General features: G+C 45.1%; 1 protein-coding gene across 6 annotated transcripts; it reads right to left on the bottom strand.

Moving 5' to 3' along the window:
* Positions 1–1,483: 1,483 nt before the first annotated feature.
* On the bottom strand, positions 1,484–23,193 carry ALDH8A1 (aldehyde dehydrogenase 8 family member A1). 6 transcript variants are annotated; one of them, XM_059400768.1, is made up of 7 exons: positions 22,984–23,193; positions 18,709–18,856; positions 17,417–17,509; positions 15,467–15,616; positions 11,219–11,475; positions 7,698–7,859; positions 1,484–2,540 (listed from the first exon to the last, which is right to left on the bottom strand). In XM_059400768.1, the coding sequence occupies exons 1-7, from the start codon at positions 23,119–23,121 to the stop codon at positions 2,088–2,090; spliced, it is 1,401 nt and encodes a 466-aa protein (XP_059256751.1). In that variant the 5' UTR covers positions 23,122–23,193; the 3' UTR covers positions 1,484–2,087. The 6 variants fall into 6 exon arrangements, with proteins under 6 accessions (XP_059256751.1, XP_059256750.1, XP_059256749.1 ...); XM_059400767.1 differs by having other exon boundaries at positions 17,417–17,536; XM_059400766.1 differs by lacking the exon at positions 17,417–17,509 and adding an exon at positions 17,227–17,382 and having other exon boundaries at positions 22,984–23,192.
* Positions 23,194–24,580: the final 1,387 nt, after the last annotated feature.

Raw genomic sequence — 24,580 nt, forward strand, 5'->3', positions numbered from 1 at the left:
TTCCTACGTGTGAAAGAGCACAGCAAACATGCAAGCCCCCATCACCCAGCTCAGAAATAAAACTCAACAGATAGGATCGGAACCCTCGTGAGTCCCCTTTGAGGGTTTTCCGGAGTGGCCCTACGTCCAGCAGGCGGGGGACCTGGCCGCCTTGCAGCCACAGAGGCACTGCTCTGTGGGGACTCTGTCATCACACTGGTGCAGACCCACAGGGGACCCGAAATCAAAGCCACTGGTGTTCACAACTGAGCACTGGGCCCGTGTTGGGGTGATAGAGAATGGGATCTGGTCCATGGGACCACCTCATAAGCCCAGGAGAAGCTTCTGATGCTCCAGAGAGGCACAGAGGAGGGAACTGGCATCCAGAATGGCTGTCCGCAGGAAGCAGTCCCCTCCACAAGACAAGATCCAGAGCCCAGACAAGAAAGCACAGGAGCAGAGCCAGCTCCACGTCCTAGAGAACAGTCTTGGAGGCAGAACACAAGCAGGGTGGGAGGTGGGTCTTGAGGCATGGGGAGCAAAGACATTCAGTCACCAGAATGTGGAATCAAGATGTGGCTTAGGTTTCAGAAATAAGGACGAGCTTGGGCTAGACCAGGTACAAGACCAAAGATGTGGGTCTTAGAGACTAGGAGCTGCTGAAATCCCTCCTACTGCCTCTTGGAATTGCTTCTAGATTTAACTAATGAAGACTCCGGGGCGTGAGCTGGAGAACAGGGCGGGTGAGAAAAGGAGAAGGGAGCGGAGGGAGAAGCCGGGAACCCGGTATGATTTGGCACCGCTGCTTGGGCTCCAAATGGCTTGTGTTTTTCAGCATTTGAGAACAAGCCAACATATCCGAAAACCTACACAAACCACAAAGACTATTCTGCCCCACTCTGGCCCAACCCACATCCGGAAACACCATGCAACGAACACCCCAGAGCATCAGAAAGACCTCATTCCATCCCTGGAAGTTGTTTGGTGCACCTTCTGGGTGCCAGGCCCTGTGCTGGGAATGTAGACTTTGGGGGGCGGGGAGGGTGTTGGGGAGCAGCACTGCCTGGGCCTTCAGGCAATTCCTCTCCAGCTGGGCAGTCAGACATGCAAACGGTTGGTTTCAGTTGGTGTAGAAAGGGCTGTGCCTGAGGAGTTCCTGAGTTGCACGCCTGAGAGGGAGGGAGACACGGAGAGGAGACCCAACACAACGTGTTCCATGAACTGTAAGACTGTGGCTGCTGTGCAAGTGTGAGTGGTCAGAAATCATGGCTTTGGAGACTGAGAGCCAGCCCTGGGTTCAAATCCTTCCTCTGCCCCTTAGCATTCGTATAACCTTGAGCATGCAACTTTAATCTCTGTAAACCTCAGTTTTCTCCTCTGATCATTAGGAGACCAAAAAAAAAAAAAAAAAAAAAAAAAGCCACGGGAAATACCTCTATCACTTTGCATGAAGTCCATACCCCTAAGAGGAACAAAGGATAATTCAAGAAGAAGACATACGTCATACTGGCTACTAAAATTGCTTAACGTTTATTCTTTTAGGATTAGTGGGTTCTAAGCCTCATGGGAAACAGACCCGAAGAACTGGAATTGATTACACTCGAATAGAAATGGATCAAACTATTTCCTCTTCTTGCTTCAAATTTCCTTCAAAAGTAGTCATTATTTTTATTTTTCCCTGACCTTTTACAGATGTATTTAGTGGGACCTACCATTTAGGTCTGCTCGGACAAATTCCATGCTATGTTTATCATTGACATTCTTATATATACTTAAAAATGGGGAAAAAAATGATTATCTGTGAATTTCCAAGAATTCAATCAAAACAATGAAAAAAACTACAGCGAGGACACAATACAGAAGGAACCTGACAATTACTTGGCTTCCTTTTTGTGCATTCCTGCTCAGAAGTCTCTTCTTTGACTCCACCGGGAAAACAGTCAGCCTCTCTGTGACAACGAATGAGAGTACAAACTGCTGAGCCTAAGGTAAAGAAACGCCGCTGAGCAAAGATGTGGCAGAAATTTATGCCGGGGTATCTGCTCGCCGCACTGAACTACTGATTCTCTGCAGCCAGCCGTGGACCACGGCTTCTCCACTAGCCAGGGTCAGTGTTTAATGGTGATGGTTTTGACTTCAGTGAAAAATTCGTAAGAGTCCTTGGCTCCTTCTCTACCTACCCCAGAACTCTTCATCCCCCCAAAAGGAAGGTTGAGCTCTCTGATGAGCCAGCAGTTCGTCCAGACCAAGCCAGACTGCAATTTCTTAGCCACCCGGTGGATACGGCCCACGTTGCTGGACCACACCGTGGCCGCCAGCCCGTATTTAACACTGTTGGCTCTTTGAATCACTTCGTCTTCGCTCTCGAAGGGGACGACACACGTCACTGGACCAAATATCTCTTCTTTCATGCAGCAAGATTCATCCTTAATGTCTGTTATTACTGTGGGAAGCATAAAGTATCCTGCACAATTCCTGGGGGGGAGACTCAACGTGTCCACCCCCTCACCACACAGAATCTGGGCCCCTTCCAACCGGGCTCGCTTGATGTAACTTCTGACCTGGGAGGGTGAAAACCATGATTAGCAACATCTTACCATTTGCCTTGACACAAAGCAGCAGAAAGTTTAATATTTTTGAATCATCTAGGAAATATGGATAAGGCCATTGCTAAGAAATCTAAAGTTGATTGTCTTTTTGCTCAGCTGCTAAGCCTGAGGGTGGAAGTGCTCTGACCATCACTTGGGCAGTTAGCCTCCAGACGGAAGAGGAGGGGTGTCATTTTTTTACTGTCTAAGTCCGAGGCACATAGATAAATGCTTTTCATACATTCTCATTTAGTTCTCTCAAAACTCCATTAGCATTATTACCACCTATTTGCTGATGATAAAATTAGATCTCAGAAAAGGTAGATGGTTCATACCACTAGTAAACAGGAAAGCTAGAATTCACACTCAGGGATATTCAGTAATTAGATACACAAAAGAATAGTTACTCCTTGTGTGGGGTGGTGGGGAGGGGGCTCTGTCCACTGCAGAATATGGGAGATTGAATGGTGCGTAAGACCAAAGACCAAGAAAGGCTTCCGGAACAAATCATTTCTAACTTCTAGTCTCATTACTGATTACATTCTGAAAACACATCTAGTTAATACAGAATAGCTAAATATAATGGGAAATATTATGTAATAAGTAAATCCAGTAACTTCGAGATAGTGACAGATGTTTATTCACAATGGTTGTAGAAATGACTCCTTATAAAAGGATACATATGTTTATGTATGGAAATTTCATTACAGTCACAATGATTACATTATCCTACCCCTGAGCATAGGAGAAGTAGAAAAGTGATCTCAAAAATTAAAAGCATAAAACAACGGCTAAGCAGTACATCAAAGGCAGAGTAAATTTTGAAGTCATACTTTGGATCCCTACATATCATATATTACTCTGAGCATTCTGTCCTGTATTAGATAAGTACTCCATTGTAGAACTATACCCAACATAGAGTTATGTGTTTGCCATACAAAAATTATAAAGTATTGTTGTCTTATTTTTAATTTTGCTCTAGCTTATAGAATACTTAATAAACCATGAGGTCAAAGACTTCTAAAAAATAGAATATTTGGAACAGCTTCGTATTCCCCTCTGCTACACATTTTCCCCCAACACGTGCCCTGATCTCAAAGCTCTCCCAGAAAAAGCCCTTGTCTAGTTTGCAGATGAAAACTAAATTACGTCTGGGCTTCTCTTTCCCCTATTCTCTTACTCCTCTTGAAACAACCCAGTTAGACTAATTAAAAGATGTCAAAGACAGCATAATGCGTGTACAGGGGAAGTTGAGGCAAAGATCTCCAGGAGCACCTGCTGAATGCAGGGCCAGAACTTTTTTCCATGATTAAACATGGAGTGGCTTTAGATCATCTCGTCTACAAATTTCATGATTATCTCTGAGACAGTCTTGAATAACAAAATATGAAGGAAAGTGTCTGTTTTCAAAATGCAAACCTTTCAAAAATTTTAATATATAACATATATTAAACTCACACTAAACTAAATTTATTTTCTGGATGATAGAATGATATTTCAACTTGCAGCTCAGGAACTGAGATTTCAGGAAAATGTGAAAAAAGAAAATGTTGTGACCGCTAATATGCCATAAAATGTAATAAATTATAACTATAAAATTTTCTCTAAAAGCAGAGAGTAGCTAGTACTTGGTAGCTTTGCCCATAAAATCCTGGCGCAGAGGTCAGGTGGGTAGGCGGGGAGCCCCAAGAGTTCAAATCCCAGAGCCTCCACTTGCTTGCAGAGGGATTTTTAATGCTGTTTCCCCTCTGAAAAATGGGATTAACACTCCCATCTATTCATAAGCTTAGATAAAATGTATGTAAAATATTTAGCATAATGTCTGGCACGCAGTAAGTCTTTTGAATGCCAGCCACCACTGGTGCTGTTGGTGAAGAAGGTGATGATATCACACACCATCTGAGGCTTACGAGCAGGGAGACTTCAGAGACATGCCCACCCAGCAAGTCCGTTTTGTTTTGTTTGTTTGTTTTTAAATCTGACAGAAGCAGCTAGCAAACTGCCAAAGTGGACCTTTGTTAACAGCCTGCAGCCTGGCCCTATCGGGGAATGCACCTGTGAATCTGCCCTGCGCTCCGCCAGCCTCACTGTTAACACTCAGAATCCCATCTCCGATTTCCTGCATCTTTGGGCAGGCTGGCATCGAGCCAGATTTTCTGGACAGTCGCGTGGAAAAGCATTCGATGGGGGGGTGGGGAAGAGAAACAAAAACAAAAAGCAACCTGCCAAACAGGCAGAGCGCCTTTTCTACCCTCCTTGTGGACAGAGTCGCCTGCATCCCTGGGAGGGATGCTGCGGAGCAAGCTGCGTCTCTGTGAGGTTCTGAGCCCTTTGCCGTGACCGAACAGCTTAACAGCTTCTGCATATTCTACTCGGACTCCTGGGTCACTGCCTCGCCATCTATCCTGACAACCACAGAGAAGCAAGATGGACACAAAGACCCCAGACTCTGCAGGGCTAGTTTGCTTCACAGCAGACACAGACCAGCTGCAGAAGAGAAGCAGGATAGAAGATGGCCGCCTGGCCTCCCCTGGGACACAGCCTCCACAGCTCTCTGGTGAGAGGCGAGGACAGATGACCACTGGTGGAACGTCCGCACACCCTTCTTGATCTCCGAAGCGGCATACCCAGTTGAAAAGAGTCCCACTGAAAAGGCCACATTTACACTGCCCTCGCTGCTTCCATTATCTCTCTCTCAAGGGCCAAGATACCCAGCACCTCCTCACAAGAATCCATCTGCAAGCCCCCCCATCATGGGTCCACCTGGTGGGAGACTCAGAGGGGACTTCATGACTCCTTCATCTGGGCACCTGTGCTCAAGGTGGAGCAGTGAAGATGACAGATGTCCAGGAGCCATTGAAGTCTTAGTAGGACTGACCCGTGGCCTCACATGGGGGAGGCAATGTAAGCCCACCTGCGGGGCACTCTACTCTAGCAGGGAGAGATCTAGTCTGTAGGACAACAAAACAAGAGGGCTCCACTGATCGAAGCAAGTTTATATATGGTGGAGTAATGGGAATACGATCTTTAGTGTTCTTCCCTAGAAAAAAGAAAAAAATGAAATAAAATGGCCAGGGCGCCTGGGTGGCTCAGCCGGTTAAGTGTCTCCCTTTGGCTCAGGTCATGATCACAGGGTTCTGGGATGGAGCCCAGCATGGGGCTCCCTGCTCAGCTGGGAGCCTGCTTCTCTCTTCCCCCGCTGCTCATGCTCCCTTACCTGCTCTCTCTTTCAAATAAATCAAGTCTTTTAATAATAATAATTGGCCAATGATTAAAAAAAAAATTTGAAATTTTTTTTAAGATTTTATTTATTTATTTAATTGACAGAGATCACAAGTACCCAGAGAGGCAGGCAGAGAGAGAGGAGGAAAAGCAGGCTCCCCGCTGAGCAGAGAGCCCGATGCGGGGCTCAATCCCAGGACCTGGGATCATGACCTAAGCCGAAGGCAGAGGCCTCAACCCACTGAGCCACCCAGGTGCCCCAATTTTGAAATTTTTAACTGTGTGTACAAATCTTTCTCCCTAAAAGCAGCAGAGCCATGCAGCTTTCTGAAACGAGTACAGAGTAATTAATTGTACTTTGTTTTAATAAGCAAGTGCCTGAAAAATTATTTTCTATAAGGATCAAGTAGAAAGTCAAGAGAGGTTAATTGAAAAATCTGCAGTTTGGCGCACAATCATGTGCTACATTGGTTTCTTAGTGTGGACAACTGTATCGTGGACTTGGAAGATGTTAGCAAACGGGAAAGCTGCGTGAGTGGATATAGAAACTCTCTGCCCTGAGATTCTGAGATTTTTCTATAAATCTTAAGTTATTCCAAAATAGAAAGTTTATTTCTTTTCTTAGTTATTTGACCGAGATAGAAAATATATCATGGTAAAAATACAAGGGAGTTTTTAAAAACTTCTGTTTGAAAGATAAATTTGGGCTAATGTTCAAATGTGGTCAGGAAAAAAAAAAAAAAAAAACCCAAACTGCTAACTGTAAGCTTCACCATTTTCAAAGCTATTCAAGGCACTTAAGTACACTACATTAAAAGGACAGTAAGCAAACAAAATCCAACCAACATGTTAAATAAACACTTGTCTTTCCAGCATAATTTGGTTTCATAGAAGATGATATTTCTGGGCTAGGATTTGTGAAGGAGTGGTTGACACCAGGCCTAAAACCTCGTCAATGTTTCAAGTCTTAAAAAAAATCAAATCTCATTTGTGGTTTAGATCTATCAGTGTTCTTGGTTTTTGTCCACATCTCCTGTGGCTACAATGCTAGAAACAACGGGAATCCCTTCTGATGTCCTGCAGGACTGTTTCAAACCCTCTCCTCCCTCCTGAGCCCTCAGCACCTTCTCCCCTCTTCACCCTGCTTCGTAGTTCACTGGGAAAACCAAAGAAATAAGAGGAGACCACTGAGCTGCTATACCCTTGGCTAAGAGCCTCTGTGCTTCACAGTGCTGTAAAGGTCAAAGTTAAAATGTAGTTAATCTCCCAATTGTATGCAGAGTCAAAGATTTCTACAAAATTAAGTAAAGGCTCTGTCCCTCACTAGCTAATGGACAGGGGTACATCTTCCTTGGTGGGTCTCAGTTACCACAGCTGAAAACAAAGTCTCCCGGCTCCAGCGTTCTGTGACTTATTTTGGGAGTCACATCAGGTAATACATGAAGATGACCTTAAAGACCTAAATTCCATAAACCACCCAGAGACCATCAATGACTTCTCCCACATAGACCACCACTAACTCTACCCACTAAGGACCACATAACCAGCAGACATGGCACGTCTGGAATTGCATCTGCTGTAAGCCACAGGCAGAACCCATTCCACTGGGAACTTTTATCGATGGAAATTCCTGCCACCCTTAATCCACGTCATTCTTATCCACTGACCATTATTTTCAAATTTTCTCTTCCTCGCTCTCTACATGCTGACTTCTCCAATTCTTTTATTCCGTGTACACATGGCTTTAACCTGGACAACATGTGTAGACTCTGTATCCAGAGACCATTTCCTACAGGTCAGATTTTTTTTAAGAACAGGATAGTAATGAACAACATTTCAAAGCAGGAATGTGTGCTATGCCCTGCACTGGGCTTCTCCCCAAACCCCCATTGCAGAAAATTGACTTACTTTCTCCAAATGAGCTTTACTTATCAGAGCTCCCATGCTGGCTGATGGATCAGAGGGAATGCCAACTTTCCACATTCTGGTAGCTTGTACAAACTTCTCCAAAAATTCACTATAGATGCTCTTCTGGACAAAGATTCTGCTGGTACAGAGGCAGATTTCACCCTGCCAAGAATGACACATGAGGACAATGACAAGACACACTCCTTCATGGGTAGGTCGCCCTGCATCTCTGATCACCTACCTGACAGGTGCCAGGCACTGGTCTAGGCCATGGGAGACACTGATAAACAAAACAATGCCCCACCACTACGAACAAATACTCTTGTGGGGAAGTCAGGCAACAGCACAGGTCAATGAGCTCAACCAATAATATAATTTCAGGTCATGAGCAAAACAATACAAAAAAACTAAGCAGAGGATGGGAACAGAAATCAATGGGAAAGTGCCGCTTTTAGTCCCTTGGAGTAAAGGGAGTTCTGGAAGGCCCTTGTGAGGAGGGGCTATCTGAATTGACCCTTGGTTGGTGGGGAGGCGCTGACTGGGCTAGATGCCAAGGAAGGCAATTCTCAGGAGGCAGGACCTGCTTCTCGCTGCAGGAGTGTGCTTGCAGGGGTGTGGTGTGTGAGGCAAGGCAGAAGGCAGGCAGGGCTGAGGCTGGGAGTGGAGGCAGGAATGGGGGCAGGGAGAGTAAGAAAGGAGGGCAGGAGGTGAGAGCAAGGCCCTACCATGCGGAGTCCTACAGACTCACAAGGAGTTTGCATCTTGCTCCCGGGATCATGAAAAGCCGGTGGAAGGCTTTAAGCAGCAGCATGATATGATCGATTTCCATTGTTAAAGAGTCGTTTTGGTAGCCGTGGGGAGTAGAATGGAAGAGAACGAGAGTGGAGTCAGAGTAGAGTTCACAGAGTATTCCAGAAGTCCAGGCATGCAGAGGTAGCTTGCACCAGGGCAGGACCAGCGGAGCTGGGGTAAGTGATAGGTATCCACCGACATCACCAGATTCATTAAGGGACGTAGGACCCCCAAGTGCAAGAAAACTGGTATTGATGCTCTGCGGAAGCAGGGGTTCCAGGATTTTTAGAGTAATTGAACCAATGGGATGGGTTGATGGATTAGTGAGATAGGAGGTTGGGGTAAGAACAAGGTTGAGTCCCAGGTTTTTGATGGAACCTTGGATGGTAGTGCTTTACCCCCCAAAGGCAAACCTAAGGCAGGGAGAGGAGCTGTATTGCAGGGATAGGGATGAAGGGAAAGCAAGAGTTCTGGCTGGCATGGGTTAAGGTTCGGATGCCTACTAGACATCCAAACAGAGATACTGCCTGTTCGGGGCAGAGGTGCTAACAGGAGCCTGAGTAAAAAATGATCCTTACTGTCGTCTGAATATAGTGTGCAGTCACTTACAAACCACAGTCGAGACATCTCAAATCATTATGTATGTATGGTTAGTACATTTCTGCATAAATAATGATTTTCACATTTATATTTGATCTTCAAACCATCCTAAGGATGGAATATTTCTAATTATTTTGACAACTGTGCAAAGGTCTATTGTCCAAGTCAAATAGTCACTGTTTCGGAAAAAAGAATTCTCTCTGCCATCCAGCATCACTGTAAGAACCATCTGTGTATCTGGCTTGGGAACTCTCCAGACACAAGTGTCCCCTGCCATGGGGGGAGGGAGGGTGTGGTAAAGAGAGTTGGGGGCTTACACAGTCAGGGTTTTCCTGATTACTTAGTGCCAGGAAAGCCGAGGTAATGCCAGGATCTCTGGTAGCATGACTTTTGAGGAAATGAGAAAAGGGAAATACTATTTACTACATTCCAGAGACCGTGCAGGGTGCTTTTTTCATAATAATTCTACGGAGCCATAGGTTTCCCAGCTTACAATTAGGAAATGGAGCTTTGAATGAACCCAAGCCCAGGGCCACCAGGCACAGGAAGTTTCAACTTCAGGCCAAGTGATGCTGAAGTCCATTCATTTTCTTCAGTGTCTCACAGCTTGTCGGAGCGTGAGTGCGCCCCTGGCTGAAGGAGACTACGTGTGGCAGAGATGTTTCACAGGGCCCCATTATGTTCAACTGAGGAAGAAGTGTTCACTCCTTGGGACTCAGCTCTTGGTTAAGGAAAAAGAAACCAGCCCCGGTAGTTCGCCTAAAATCTGCCTATTGTCTTGAATTAGCCAGCTGGGTTCCTGTCCTCTTCCCCAAGGCCATTTAAAATACCCCCCCCAAGAGGAAGGTTCTCTTAGCAGTTTCAAGTTCTGGCACAATCCTGGTAGCCAAGAAGCCACAGTCCATCTCAGCGCTCAGAGTACGTTTTTGTTTTTTGGTTTTGGTTTTTTGGTTTTTTTTCATGCAGAGTTCACCTGATGTCCTCTGGGCTGTATCGCAGTCCACAGCTTGTCCCTAACCCCGTGTTGTCACTAAAACACCAAAACGCTTGATTTCATTGTTCATTTGGATACTTGTTTACTTTAATGATTGAAATAGCTGTATCATAAAATTGCAAGTCTATTTTCTAAAATCTTAAAATTTAAGTCTGTTGATCCAGAAAAACGCTCTCTACAGACACAGTCAAGCCACTTTCTCTAAGAATGACTGTGAGAGAAATAATTACAATGATAACAATCACAAAAATAACCACTGTCAAGAATGGCTTTCATTCTACAACTCACAAAATCGCTACTAGAAGACATCATTACTGCTTCCAGGAGTTTCCAGGCAAGGAAATGAAGGTTCAAAAGGTAACGTAAAGCAACTTGGGCATCTTTCTTTCTATGGCAGTTCTAACTCTTCAGTGGATTCTTTGTTCGCTGCTGAAATTTTTAAAAAGCAGGCCTTTGGAGAAAATCATTCAGTATTTGTGCACACCTGCTCTACCCAAGACCTGATGCTGGGGCGTTTAAAGTCAAACGTAGCCCCAGAGCAGACTCTGTGAGGCTTACCATCTGGTCTATCTGGGTCAGTGTTCCTAACCCTTTGGGATGCCATCGCCTGGAAGAATCCGCTGAGAACTCTGGCTTCCAGAAAAACATCTCACAATTTTGGGAGATACCAAGTTGCCCATGACTCTGTGACATCAGCAACATCTTCTAGACAGGTTTAGGCATTTATTTCTAAGTGTGTGCTACATTTAGGATGCTTTGGGGAGCACAAGGTTTACTGGAGATAGGACATTCAGACAGCAAGAAGAGAATGGGGGCAACTCTATGAATATAGGGATGAAAAAGCTTAGAGGAGCAAACAGTCAGTCCATAGCTTATACCCGATAAAGCTCAAGAACAGGTGTTTGCCAAACAGAAGCTGTGATTCCACAAGAACCACAGATGGACATTGAGACAAAACAGAGTCGATGGCATAACACAATGTCAAAATCTCCTTTCCCTGAAATAGCCCCAGATTGACCCACTCACTCCTGGTTTGGCACTGTGATGAAACGGATCCAGGCTAACTGGGTCACAGAATTTTAAAACAAACAAACAAACAAACTCAAAACAAAACACACCAACCCAGAGGACACACCTGGTTGGCGAAGCTGGACCTGACAGTCGTTGGAATGCACTCCTCCAGGTTGGCATCCTCGAAGATGATAGCGGGGTTCTTGCCCCCCAGCTCCAGGGACAGCTTCTTGCAGTGCGGGGCACTCAGCTGTGTGATCCGCTCGGCCGTGGGCTGGCTCCCCGTGAAGGAAATGAGGGGTACCTCTGGATGGGACACCAGGGCCTCACCAACCCTGGGCCCTGTTCCAAACACAATATTTACCACACCTGGTGGGACACCTGGACAGGAAACAGAACAGTCTCCAGGTCTGTATCTGGATGGGATACAGAAACAATAACAGAAATTACAACAGTAATTCTTCTCCGTGTGTTGAGAACTTTCAGTGACAAGGAGGTTGTCCTTGAAAGTGAAGTAGTTCGAATGGAGGGGAGCGTGTTTTATGGCCGTCTCTAGTTTAATGGCAAAGCAAAGACTATAGTGCAAATCCAGTGTGCCCTAGGTGGGATATTTCCAGGTGCTTTGCCTTAGAATAATGAAGAGTAGAACCTTCTAATTAATTCATTCCATAATATTGACTAGGCATCAAGGGCTCAGGTCACAGAGATGTCCTCAGGCAGGTCAAGCCCTGTAAGGTAAGAAGAACCCTGCTCCACATGGGCATTGAGGAGTCACAATTCAGTGTGAAAATGTGAAGTGCACAGAAGGAAAGATTGACTGGCTTGGCCCAGGGAAGGGAGGGAGGGCTCCCTTGGGTTCCCTTGGGCTCCCTTGGACTCCTCCAAGAAGGTGAGTATTGAGTCAAAGGTCCTGTGTCCCATGGTACAGACATACACTCTAGAACTGACTTAAAGTGCCAAATACACCCTAAAATGGGAGCCCCATCTTTCTAGCATGAGACCCTACTGCTCCCCACTGGCCCCCCTACGCTAAGGCCCTAGTTTGCCAGATAGATTAATACCACTAAGTGCCCGCATTCACTGTGGGCCAGTCACTGCTGGAAGCGATCTAGATCTCCCAGCTACTGGATAAGGCAGGGAGGATTCATATCCTCACCTCAACCAAACTGAGGCAGAATGAGGCTAAAGGGCAACAACTAGGAGGCAAAACCGGGGGCACGCGGTTAACAAATAAATACGTGAATGAATGAATGGAGACTTCATGTACATTATCCAAATCAGAAATGGTCCTTGACTCTGGAAAGCTTTATGTGTCCAGAAAGAAAATCTAAGTGCAAACGTGTTGTATCTTAGGATTTAGGAGATTAGCTGAGTTTCTTTCCCATATTTCTCCAGCCTGGAAGTACAGAGATGCAGAAAACCTCCAACGTGTAAGGTTTTTTAACTACTTCCCTGCTCCCACTATCTTTCCCTATCCAGGTTAGACATTCTCTTCCTAACAGAAACATGCTCTGTTGGATTAAAACCATCTCTTCCAGAATATGCTTTTAGAGTACAAATAACAAGTTGGCGTTGATGATCCACCATCAACCAGAATACCTTCCCATCAAGCCAGAGCCCAGGCGTGATAACCTGAGGGGATCACCCCCTTCAGGTGAGCCTCAGAGACAGGTGTGGGGAATCAATGACTCCTGGTGGTATCCGGGGGAGCTTCCCCTCTAATGGCCTCTCCTTTACAGGCAGGTGCACACATACTGAAATCTAGCTTGGGTTGGTCTGGATCACAAGTCACTGCCATGGAGAGCAGGCCCAGAGTCAGACACCATGTGACAGCCGCTAAGCCCGTTTTGGAGCAGAGAGGGGTCTCAGGAGAGAGGCCCTCACGGTGGTTGATGGGGGAGAAACAAGGTCAAGTTTCCCACCATTTGCAGGCTGGGGGGTCCTGCATCTCCATCAGACAGTGAGCATGTGAATATTTGCCCAATACTTTCTGATTGGGGGTGGGGGGCAAGAGAAGGTGGACTATTGGGCTTTATAAATCCGGAAGGCAAAAATGGATCAAATCACTGCTAATGTATACAACAGCATTTTAATGAAGAGTGAAGAAAACTCAGAAACACCACGTATTTATCATCCCAGGAAAATGAGTTCACTTCAGCAGGCCAGTTGCCCTCTATACAACGGCATTAACACTTTACATTCCCTTGAACTTTGGTGGTAATGTGTTTGCCTACTGGCCAGTAATGCTCAGCACCACTTTGCCAATTTGATCGAGACAGTAATGAAATGTTTCTAGAGACATTGGCCCTCTACCTTTAAGATATGCCAGTTACCAGAGAAAGGAGGCACTACAATGGCAAAGAATAATTTGGTAAAACTCAGAATAGGTGGCTAACAGACAGCACGGGGCATAGATTCCCTGCACCAGGGACCGGGATGGGGAAGGATGGCAACAAGCTTCCACTGGGCAGAACAAAACTAGGAAAGGACAGAAATCTGCTTTCACTGGACACTCCAGGAATGAGGCATGCGTCTGGTGCTGCCAAGAAGAAATAACTGTTCTAGAACTATAAAAGGGGGTACTCACTGTATACTTTTTAAAATTACTTTACGTCACAGGAGGGTCAACTGTCAAGTCTGTTTGAATGCTCTGGACCTGAGGACTGCTCTATAAATATCAAGAACCAGCAGGTCTTCTTAGTTTTCTTTTGCGTCGGTATTCAACACGTCTCGTACAGATTCTTAATCCAAATGGAGAAACTGAGGGCTTAAGACAGGTGCAATTTGAGCCTTACGCTCTCCGTGGTGCCCAGAGAAGAAAGTTTAGCAAAGCCAGCAGAGGCAGGGAAGGAAGGAAGAACTGTCTTGGTATAACAAGCCTATTCATTCACAAGAAATAAGATCAACGCTATGCGAATTCATGGAAATGTAGAACTCTCGTGTAGCCCAGGAGCTGGGCATATAGAAGGGGAGAGTGCTTAGGGAAGAGAAATCTTCATAGATCAAGATGTGGTTGACTTCAAGAGAGAGTGGTTCTGGGAACACAGCTCTGTGGCTTCGCCCGCCCTCCCCAACATAGATCACGGCACAGCATCGGCCCCTTCTCTCCACTCCAGGAAACCTATAGCCAACAGAGAGGGAAGAAAGGCCTTGGAACTCTGTAGATACTAGGCACTTAATTTTGCAAAGAATGGCATTAGAAAATGATCCCTCATGTAAAGAAGGAATGATACCCTTGGGACATGAGAGAGATAGGCACATTTCTATCATAACCTTCTAGAAGCCTAGAGCATCCATAAATGTCACCCCAAAGGCTGAAGCTGGAGGCCTCATTCCTTTGTACAATACAAGGGAAAGGGGCAGCTAGACTAGGGTCATAAGGCCACACAGTTCACCCTGCCATCTAAATCCTGGAGTAAAAACTGGCTCAACTTTCTTGGAAGCCAGTATGTATGTTTTTGCTTAGAGAGATAAGGTATCCAGAAGAGGGAGGTATGCGTTCTTTCCAACCACCTACTTTATGGATATGGGTGAGCCCAACACTACCTTCTCTGTGGACTTGAAGGAAGTGCGCAGAGCAGGGTGCGTATGGAGACCTGAGCAGAGGGACCTAACAGCAAGGGGCTTTCCTGTGGGTTACAAGCTAGGCTCTCCTGACACAACCCTGGTGCAGAGTCAGACCACACCCATGCTGAGTTATACCCTAGAACCTACTACCCAGGAACATACCTTGAACGTTGACATAAAGAGGCCACTGGGGACACTGTTGACATAAAGAGGCCAAGGAGCCATATTATATCAACTTTCACACGGTGGCTCCAGGACACTGTTGACATAAAGAGGCCAAGGAGCCATATTATATCAACTTTCACACGGTGGCTCCAAATGTAGAGAAAACTGAGGGAGGTATATTCAAATCTCTTAAAAATACCCATTTCTAGCAGGTATCGTATAACCATACAAACCAGAGAAGTACTTAAGGGCAGTCTTATTTGCATCAAGATTAAGAAGTGGTTCAAATAGAAGATTTAAACCATCCGCTGAAGACATCTCTGGAGCAGGCTGGTGTGGGAGTTGACGGGGATCTTTAAGCCTTTCTCACTTACAGGTGTGCAATCATGCCACTGCCTGCCAGCCCCTCCCCCCTCCGACAGGAGGAGGAAGGAGTGTGATCCAACCCTGTGTGTGAAGGGGATTTCTCAGAAAAGGCTCAGAGAGAGGAAAACCCAAGATGTCACTGGAATCAATTTTGGTGAGCAGATTTCTAGTCAGAATAACTTTTCACATGTCAGAGATGCTGTGGCGGCTGAGACCCACAAAACTTGCAACCCCGAAGCCAGTCCTGCACCTCTCCAAAGCCACCGCTCATTACCTGCTTTCTCCAGGAGTTTGCACATCATCCACGCCGTCACTGACGTCAGCTCGCTGGGCTTGGCTATCACGGTATTGCCGGCCGCGATGGCCGGCGCCACCTTCCAGGTCAGCAAGTAGAGTGGCAAATTCCAAGGGCTGATCAGACCAGCTACAAGAGGAGAACAGAAACACTGCCACCAAAGGCAGGACCCTCAAACTAGACTGGCCAGACTGGGTTTATTGACGTGGAACTCCTCCACCCTGCGTGAAACTTGGGCTTACCCTTCTAAAACCCCCACTTTGGCTTACTTGTAGCCAACTTTGGGGAAATGACTCTAAAATGTAATTCAAACAACTGTGCCTCTTAAAACTATAAAGCAATACAATTTACTATTTTCTTGTTGATGTAACAGCTGTATTTATGAACAAGGCAATGTAAGCTCCAGGGCCAAGAGGCTGTCACCTGTTACTAAACAGTTCCAGAACGTGAGGAGTTTTGAGATTTATAGACTAGCCTTTACATTTTTTTTTAAACTTCTCTCTCCTTCTTCATCATCCAACTGTCTAGCTACTATTTCTTTTAAGTTTTTCCATCACTGTTTCTAACCTGTTGTGGATTAAGGCATAAAATCTCAAGCTTTTTAGAATTAGTGGTAAAATAAGAGCAAATACATTCTTAGTCTGCCATGTGGGGGCCTTCTGATTAGTAAAGCCAGGAAAATTTGATGCATAGACTATGAAATCCATCTTGGCCAGCCAGAAAACTTTTTAATAAAAAATTCTCTCTGGGTTATCACCTGTTTCATGACCAGATAGAATTGCTAAATAAGTAACAGAAGCAGCATCTAGAATGTGTCTCCATGCAATGTTCTGAAACCATAAAACTTCCAACCATAAAACTCTCAAAAAAAAAAATTTACTTTATGAATTTGTAAATGGATTCATCTTATTTATACTCTTCCCTTAAACCTATGCTGTGAAAGTCAATATATATTTTATATGATTATATTTCTCACTAGAAACTCTTTTCTTTATAGGATAACAGTTTTTTTCAGCATGATATATCACCATACTTCTAAGAGAGAAGTTTGAGTTTTTCCTAATTCCTTCAAAATGTGATTTCCAAAGAGTTCAAATAACCAAAGTGGTAATGTGTCCCATTTTCGTTCCTTTAAATTTATTTACTTTTATCCCATCATAAAATGTAACTAGGAAGTATGCGTATTTGGTGGGTGGAGGAACAGTGACATCTAGTGGATAGTTTGAGCCATTGCTCAGGTTCACTTATCCTCTAAAAGAAAGCAGGAAGCAGTTAATTCAGAGCGCCCTACGCGTACTAATTTATTTAATTCACACTAACATATATAAATATAAAATTAAAACTATTCTCCCAGCTTTTAAGACAAGAATCCTGAGGTATACAAATGTTATGAAATTGGCCCTGCACATACCCAAAATCCTTGCTCTTGACTACAAAACTCTCTGGGGGCAAAAAAAATGTTTTTTTAATGTGGGCGGCGGGGGGAACCTTCGTATGTGAATTTTCTCCCGGCATCCTTCTTTTCCTGCTAATTTCCCAAGAACAGTGTTCCAGGAATAAGTAGGGAATGTGAGACAAAGAAAATAAACTAGAAACAGATTTTTGAGGCCCATTCATTTTCGGCCGAAGTAGAAGTCATCTCTTTCCTTCCTCTCGGTCTGTTCCTTTAGACCAGTTCTACAGAATGGAGGGAGCATCCCTGTGCACCCCCGCAGGGCAGGCTTTCCCCGAGCACCCACCGATCCCCACCGGGGCCCGCACGGTGTAGTGCAGACAGCCCAGGTGGTCCATGTGCGTGCACTCAGACGTGTGGTGCAGGATGGAGGAGGCGAAGAACCGGAAGTTCTGCACAGACCGGGGAATGTCCATGGTTCTGGCCAGTGTTACGGTTTTCCCTGAAAGAAGCCAACAACAGAAAGCACAGCCCACCTGCTTCCCCGGGGATGGAGAAGACATGATGGTACACGTATCCCAGCTCACGCAGACGGAACCTTGGTCCTCTCCAGCCTGAAACTTCATCCCCTGACGACACAGAGAGCTGGCCGTGGTCTCATAGAACCGTGAAATAATTAGGTATGAAGTTATCAGATGAAATGGGGGGGGGGGGCGTTAAAATTAAGTGAAACCATCTTTGCTTTGCGGGCTGAACAATTCGTGGCTATCATGAATCTGCCAGATGCTACCACTCCATTCACATCAGCTTTTTCAAGTCAAAATCACCAAGCTTCTTACCTGCTAGGAGGGCTTGGAGTAATGGGTATTAAGACAGCTGTAGTTGCATGACACAATGAAACCACTTTGACAAACAGATGATGTATACTACACGTCTCCCCATCACGGGGTGGAGTCCTTAAGATGGGAACGTGCCAGAAAGGCTGAGGGGACCCCAAGGATGCTGTGTGGCCCTCACTCACTCACCACGTGCCCCATGTATATGCCCTAGCTTCTGAACTGAACAAAAAGAGAAACATAGCTTTTCTGGGTTGTTCCTTAGTTGTCTTTGGTGATTCAGGGGGACTCCCAGTGTAGCAGCATGGGCAGGAGGCATCTCCTGAAGAGTTTGGACTCAGGCTGCCTTCTAACTTTAAGCTGATTTATAAGCATCCATATCATTTTAAAAGATCTTGGGGTTTCCCAATAGATATTACTATTGGACATTTAATCCATTACTTACGCTTCTGGGAAGGAGTTAAAATTGGGAAGTTGTGTTGGGAGTTCGATACTGACATACAGATTCTTTCTAAACAACCTGCTTTTCAATTATTTTTGCTTTGAATGGTCTACCCAGAAGGATCCTCTTCTTCCCTTCACCCAACATCTACTCCCCTTGCCAAAAACCCTGGCAGTGCCTTCCACGAAATGGACAAAGTATATTTATTTCCTTGCCCCTGAAACTTGGGCTCAGCCGTGACCTGCTTGGACCATCAGAACGGGGCAGGAGTCTGCCAGATGCAAGCCTCCTGCATGGAGGCTTCTCATGGCTTCTCTGCCATGAGAAGCACAGGTGCGGCTAGACTGATGGGCCCGGCAGGGGGGGGAGGGGTGGCGACTCGGGAGGCTACTATGGAGGAAGTACCCGAGTCCCATCCCTTGTAGTTAAGAGGCTGAAGGTCACCTGACCAGTCGGAAGGAGGGCAGGCATGGCCTGCATCTGAGGATTAGTACTGCACTCTTCCTTAGGCACCGCACTGGCCGGTACAGGGCGGGCCAGCGGCACTCACCTTGGTCCCTGGATTCTGCCTGGGCCAGCTCCTCCAGGGACTGTTCCAGCAGATCCGCCAGCCGGTGCAGCACCTGCGAACGCTCCTGGGGGCTCCGGGCCGACCAGCCGGGGAAGGCTGCTCTGGCCGCCTCCACTGCGGCTTCGATCTTTGAGGAGCAAGAGGAAGAGGATCAGCTTAAAACCGTTGCTCCTGAGGTTGGATGAATCCAGAATCCACAGGTCCACCCACGCCTAATTTCCTCTGCCTGATTTCAAATATTCAAGGCCTCCTCATGCTGAGTTACCTGCAAAGTGGTGTTTACGTGACCAGAGAATCAGGGGCACCACAAAAATAGAGAAGAATGCTCCATTTTGACCAGGGTATTCAGATGCGGCCATTAGAAGGAAGCTATTTGAATTTTAACAGATGCACATTTTTAATCATGTTAAAATACAAAAAATTTTTTCAGTAGCGTATGAGAGAGAAAACATCACCGAGATGTGTAGAATCCCTCAGCTTTTAATCCAGATCCAACATATCTGACAAAGCCTAAAAGTTTGTTTGAAATCATATCCTCAGATTGTCATTTCCACTCAAAATGACCATTCAAGCGCCTGGGTGGCTCAGTGGACTAAAGCCTCAGTTCAGGTCATGATCCCAGGGTCCTGGGATTGAGCCCCGCATCAGGCTCTCTGCTGAGCAGGGAGCCTGCTTCCCTTCCTCTCTCTGTCTGCCTCTCTGCCTAATTGTGATCTCTGCCTGTCAAATAAATAAATAAAATCTTCTTTTAAAAAAAATCCACTCAAAAATTACTTATTTTTATATATAAAGAATATGCTAACCACACAAATTATTTTATTTCACCTGTTTTAGAATTCTCTACCCGGACTATTGCTATGCCTATTTTGTGGATGAGGAAACCGAGGCACAGAGAACTCAAGTAACTCAGTAGAGGTCACACAGCTAATAAGTGACAGCATCAGGACTCAAACCCAGATCTCTGTGGTTCCAAGACCACAGCTGGCCTGCTATGGCAGAGCCACGGTCCCTGTAGCCTGCCTGGCTCTGCCCAGTGAGAGGCCTCTGTGGGAAAGGAGAGCGTCCGTATTTGAACAGATAGCTTGGAAACCTGACTTTGGAGCAAATCTAAAAGGAAACAGTATATGGGAAGGTTCGAGCAAGGCCAGTTCCTGCAAGGCAAAATGAGTCTTGGGGTCTTCAGCGAAGTCGAAGCAAAGTCTATCCCGGAGACAGCAAATCCATAGCCTGTGTCTCAGCTTTCTCCCCCCTCACACGCATGACAAGACTCTAGAATTACTCACAGCTTTCTTCCACACCTGGGCCCGGGCCCAGCCTCGGAATCCTTTTCCATAGGCTTCAGGCAACCACGAGCCGCTTTCTCGCGTCACGTGACCTGACAGTTCAGCCGCCCTCTCCCCCAAATCTGATCCAAGCTCCTTCTCTGTTTCCTTTATAAACAGAGTCACTTCCAGCTGAGCTGAATAAAGGATGACGTGATTCTCCTCTTCATTATAAATGTCTGGAAAAGTGGTGGTTTCTGTTGAAAAGCTGGATCTCTACTGTGGACCCGAGGACGGGATGAAGAGAGAAGGTGAGCTGTGCTGTTCACCACCAGAAGCCCCGCCTCCCCGGGGCCTGGCTGCCCGCCAACAAGAGAAGGGCTCCTTCCTCCCGTGCTCAGTGTAAAATCTCATCTTCCTGAGGTTGTCGATACAAAATCTAAGATTTTTGCTATGCAGAAAACTCAGGTCCAGTCATATGTTCTAAGGTGGCTTATGTCTGTGAAGTATAGAATACGTATTAAATCTATATGAGCAGGGGCGCCTGGGTGGCTCAGTGGGTTAAAGCCTCTGCCTTCAGCTCAGGTCATGATCCCAGAGTCCTGGGATGGAGCCCCGCATCGGGCTCTCTGCTCCGCACGGAGTCTGCTTCCCCCTCTCTCTCTGCCTGCCTCTCTGCCTACTTGTGATCTCTGTCTGTCAAATAAATAAATAAAATCTTTTAAAAAAAAAATCTATATGAGCAAAAGTTAACACCAGGAAAGCATTTACATATGCCAAACACAAAGGGCTTTGCATCAGTCTATTTCATCCTCAGAACCACACAATAAGACAGGTATTACTGTTATTCCCATTTTATAGGTAAGGAGACTGAAGCACAAGGAAGTTCAGCTCTAAGTCAAGACAGTAGATACTGAGCAGTACAGCTGGTCTTCGGAGCCATGGGGTCAGACTCTGGTTTCTGCTTATGATCACAAAGCTATCATGTAAATACCACCGCAAATCTGTGTGTGTGTGTGTGTGTGTGTGTGTGTGTGTGTGTGTGAGAGATCTAGGCATCAGAGATGAGAATGTTAGCTCACTGTCATCTGTGGGATAAGGGTGATGATAGAGTCTTATTTGTAGGTTGTTATGACTCCCATTGGGTGTAATTTGTATTAGAGGGCTTAGGGAACGTGGAGCACACAGCAAAACCTGTTAGCAACACCAGCAGCACTTTCTTTAAGAGACTTTCTGTGAAACTGGGTGTGCAGTTTGTGTGTTGATGATATTTTTCAAGTGAGCAAAAACTGAGACTTGTGGGATCAGAGAGAATATTTACAAGTTAAATTGCTGGGAAATCCAAAATATTTGTTCCTCTCCTAGCAGATGCCTCTGTACTACATTCTATCTTCTGAAAAGGCATGAACCATTAGCTGCAGAAAATATTTCAACAACATTTGTCATATTTGTCACCTTTAAAAGCACTTTGGAAAACACTTAGAGACCAGGAGGATTGGATAGCACAAAGCTGGATTTCCCACATCTATCCCAAGTCATTTGAAACAGAATTGTGGGTTACAGTTTAACCAACAGATTAGTCAATGTTTGCAAACTTTTGTCCACAAGGTTTTTTTTTTAAATGCAAGACAGTTTTAAAATATTATTAATAAAAGAGAAATAGTGGCTTAGTATAAGAAGGCTTATTTATAGATACTTATTTGTATATGAAGATTACAGTTGGCTTTTAAATAATCTAGTTCTAAAAAATTGTTTTGAAGAATAAATAAATAATCTAGTTCTTTGTGCCTTAAAAAGTAAAACCAGTTAGGCATTAGATGAGCATACACACATCAGCCATATTCATCACCCCAGACATTGTCAAAGAAATAACAAATATATCCAACATTTTATAAAACTTCTTAAATAAAATTTTGCATCACTAAAAAAATTTTAATGTTTATACCATTAAGCACTTTGAGTGACGGTGTTAAATTTAAATGCAAAAATACATGGGACTTTGATTTTGCATTTCATCAAATGATCAGTTTTAAATCACTAGATGTTTTAAAGACATAAGGCATTATTAGAGGATAATCTAAAATCAATCCCTGGGTTTTTCACTTTTGCTTTAGTGGAGCAACAAGTTTGGGGGGTTTTTTTGTTGTTTGTTTTGTTTTTGGTTTTGTTTTTAGAAATCCATGAATATAGTGGCAAAGTTAGGCAACGCTTAGTAAAGAAAAGGAAACAGAAACATGGGCCATTCTTAACAAAAAATACTTTTTACTAGACCCCTGCTAAGGACTGAGAAACGCAGCTGTGTATTAAGACGCCTCATTGATCACTTGCGTTCTGGGCGAAGTCATGGGCTTCGTGCCAGGCGTAGGCATCCCCGTTTGAAAGCTCACCGGAGGCCACTCGCTTTTACGTTAGCACCTGCTTTCACTCACCAAAAGAAATACGAAGAGGATTTTCACTTCTATGAAAAAAGCCGTAACCATACTTATTATTTCTTTCCCAAAAGCCAAGTTGCCTAACGCGGACTTCCTGAATGGAGGATAGTCTTCACTTGACACCATTTCAAAAGGTGTCATAAGAACGCTTTCGGATGCCTGGGAATCCTGCACCCTAAAAGTCCCATTACCAAGCAGACCTTCCCAGCACTAAAATCGTCCCTCTGCTAGGGTTTAACAATTCTACACCTTTTCCCATCTCCCTTTGCTCCTAGAAAAGTAACACGTAATTCATCAGCACATGAGGTATATTTCCATCTTCCCTAAGTGAATATACTCACCTCTTCTCTCTCTCTCTTTTTAAGATTTATTCATTTATTTATATGAGAGAAAGAGGGGGAGGGGAGGGGCAAAGGCGGAGGGAGAAAGAGCCTTTAAGCAGACTCTGCGCTGAGCACAAGCCCAGTGCGGGGCTCGACCCTACGGCCCGGTGATCACACAGAACCTGAGCGAGACCAAGAGATGCTCAACGAACTGCCCCAGCCAGGCACCCCACTCACCTCCTCTTTCCCACTGTTTGGCACTCTGCAATATACTTCTCCCGTGGACGGATCATAAGAATCAAGATAGGAGTTACAAGGTACAAACTTTCCATTAATGAAGTTTTCTAGCGTCAGAAGTGCCTTTGTTCCAGCCATGGTGATCGCGACCCCCGTGCCTTTCTCCTTGGCAGTTGTCTCCTTCGGTTCTCCCTGCACGCTCCTCTACCCTGAGTTAGCCCCACCCTTGCTTCCAGTCCCGAAACCCTCATTTGCCAGGCAGTGAAAGTGGGAGGTGGCCTGACGCTCAGGAATGTTCCAGTCTCCAAACTCTGAGTGAAGAAGATTTAGGAATATTTCACAGACTTCCAGTATATTACGAGAAAGGGATAATAATATGGTAAGCTAACATCAGCTTGTGTCCATGGCCCTTTAAGATGTCAGAAGGCACCTGTGTGACTCCTTTTATTGGGTTCACACTATAAACGATTTATTGTTCAAACATGGAGGGCCAGACCCTGAAGCAAGTGCTTGACATGAATCTATTCATTTATTCCACACAACAATGCTTTATAAAGTGAAGTCATTAAATCTCTGAATGGTACAAGGAATTGAGCCTCAAAGAAGTTAATTTGTCCAAAATCTCTGTTAGTAAGGCATGAACTTTAATCTGTTTATCTTCAAATCATGTGATTTTCTTCAACACATCACTGCCCTAACTCCGCAGAGGTGACTGAAGACAGACTCTCTCTTTCGGTCTCCCGTCTGTTTTCCTACCCTCTTCGTGAACAGTCCCTCCATTCTGAAATCAGCAGCTCACACCCTCCCCACTGTGCCACGCCAGTAAGGGCACAAGCTGCATCCATGCATGAATACAAGTAACCCACAGGGATTTATAGCCATGATGCATGTAAGAATTTCTATAAATTGGTAAGGGAAATGAGCAATCCAATTGAAAGAAAATAAGCAAAGTCTATACAAAACCAATTCATAGTAAAAGAGATGCGATTGGCTAAAGAAGGCCTGAAAGACGCTGCACCTCATGTTAATCAAGAGGATATGAAATACAGACAGGGGCCCTGATTCCCCAGTCAGACTGGAAAACTGTAACACCCACTGTGTGTGCAGGTGTGCGAAAGCACGTGCTCTCCCCCTCCCCTGATTCAGGGCAGTGGGGGTGGGGGGCAGGGGGGCAGCGGTGTGGTCATAGAACACCAGTTAGGGCAGTCTGGAAGCATCACCATTTAAAATGTGCTCACTTGGGGCACATGGGTGGTTCAGTTGGTTGAGCCACTGCCTTCAGCTCAGGTCATGATCCTGGAGTCCTGGAATCAAGTCCTGCATTGGGCTTCCTGCTCACAGGGGTTCTTTTTCTCCCTCTGCCCTTCCCCTCTCATGCTCTCTCTTTCTCATTCTCTCAAATAAATAAATAAAATATTTAAAAATAAAAAATTTTAAAAAATAAAATGGCTAGGAATTCCCCTTTTCAGAATCTCTTCCAGAGAATTTCTTGCTTTGGTGCAAGTAGGTAAGTCACAGGGCATCATTTTTTATTGTAATTTCAAAATAGAAAATAGAAAATACCTACCAACTGACAATTATGATACTGAGTTAAGAC

The sequence above is a fragment of the Mustela nigripes genome, chromosome 5 (genome assembly GCF_022355385.1).
Source record: "Mustela nigripes isolate SB6536 chromosome 5, MUSNIG.SB6536, whole genome shotgun sequence".
Taxonomy (NCBI): Eukaryota; Metazoa; Chordata; class Mammalia; order Carnivora; family Mustelidae; genus Mustela; species Mustela nigripes.

What these genes read in the sequence shown, in the direction of transcription:
- ALDH8A1 (XM_059400762.1), bottom strand. Translation starts at nt 23,078, where the DNA reads ATGGAAAGTTTGTACCTTGTAACTCCTATCTTGATTCTTATGATCCGT. An exon ending in CAAACAGTGGGAAAGAGGAG is followed by an intron (nt 18,857 to 22,983) that starts GTGAGTGGGGTG and finishes TGCTCCTCAAAG; the next exon opens with ATCGAAGCCGCAGTGGAGGC. An exon ending in GGCAGAATCCAGGGACCAAG is followed by an intron (nt 17,537 to 18,708) that starts GTGAGTGCCGCT and finishes CGGTTCTATGAG; the next exon opens with ACCACGGCCAGCTCTCTGTG.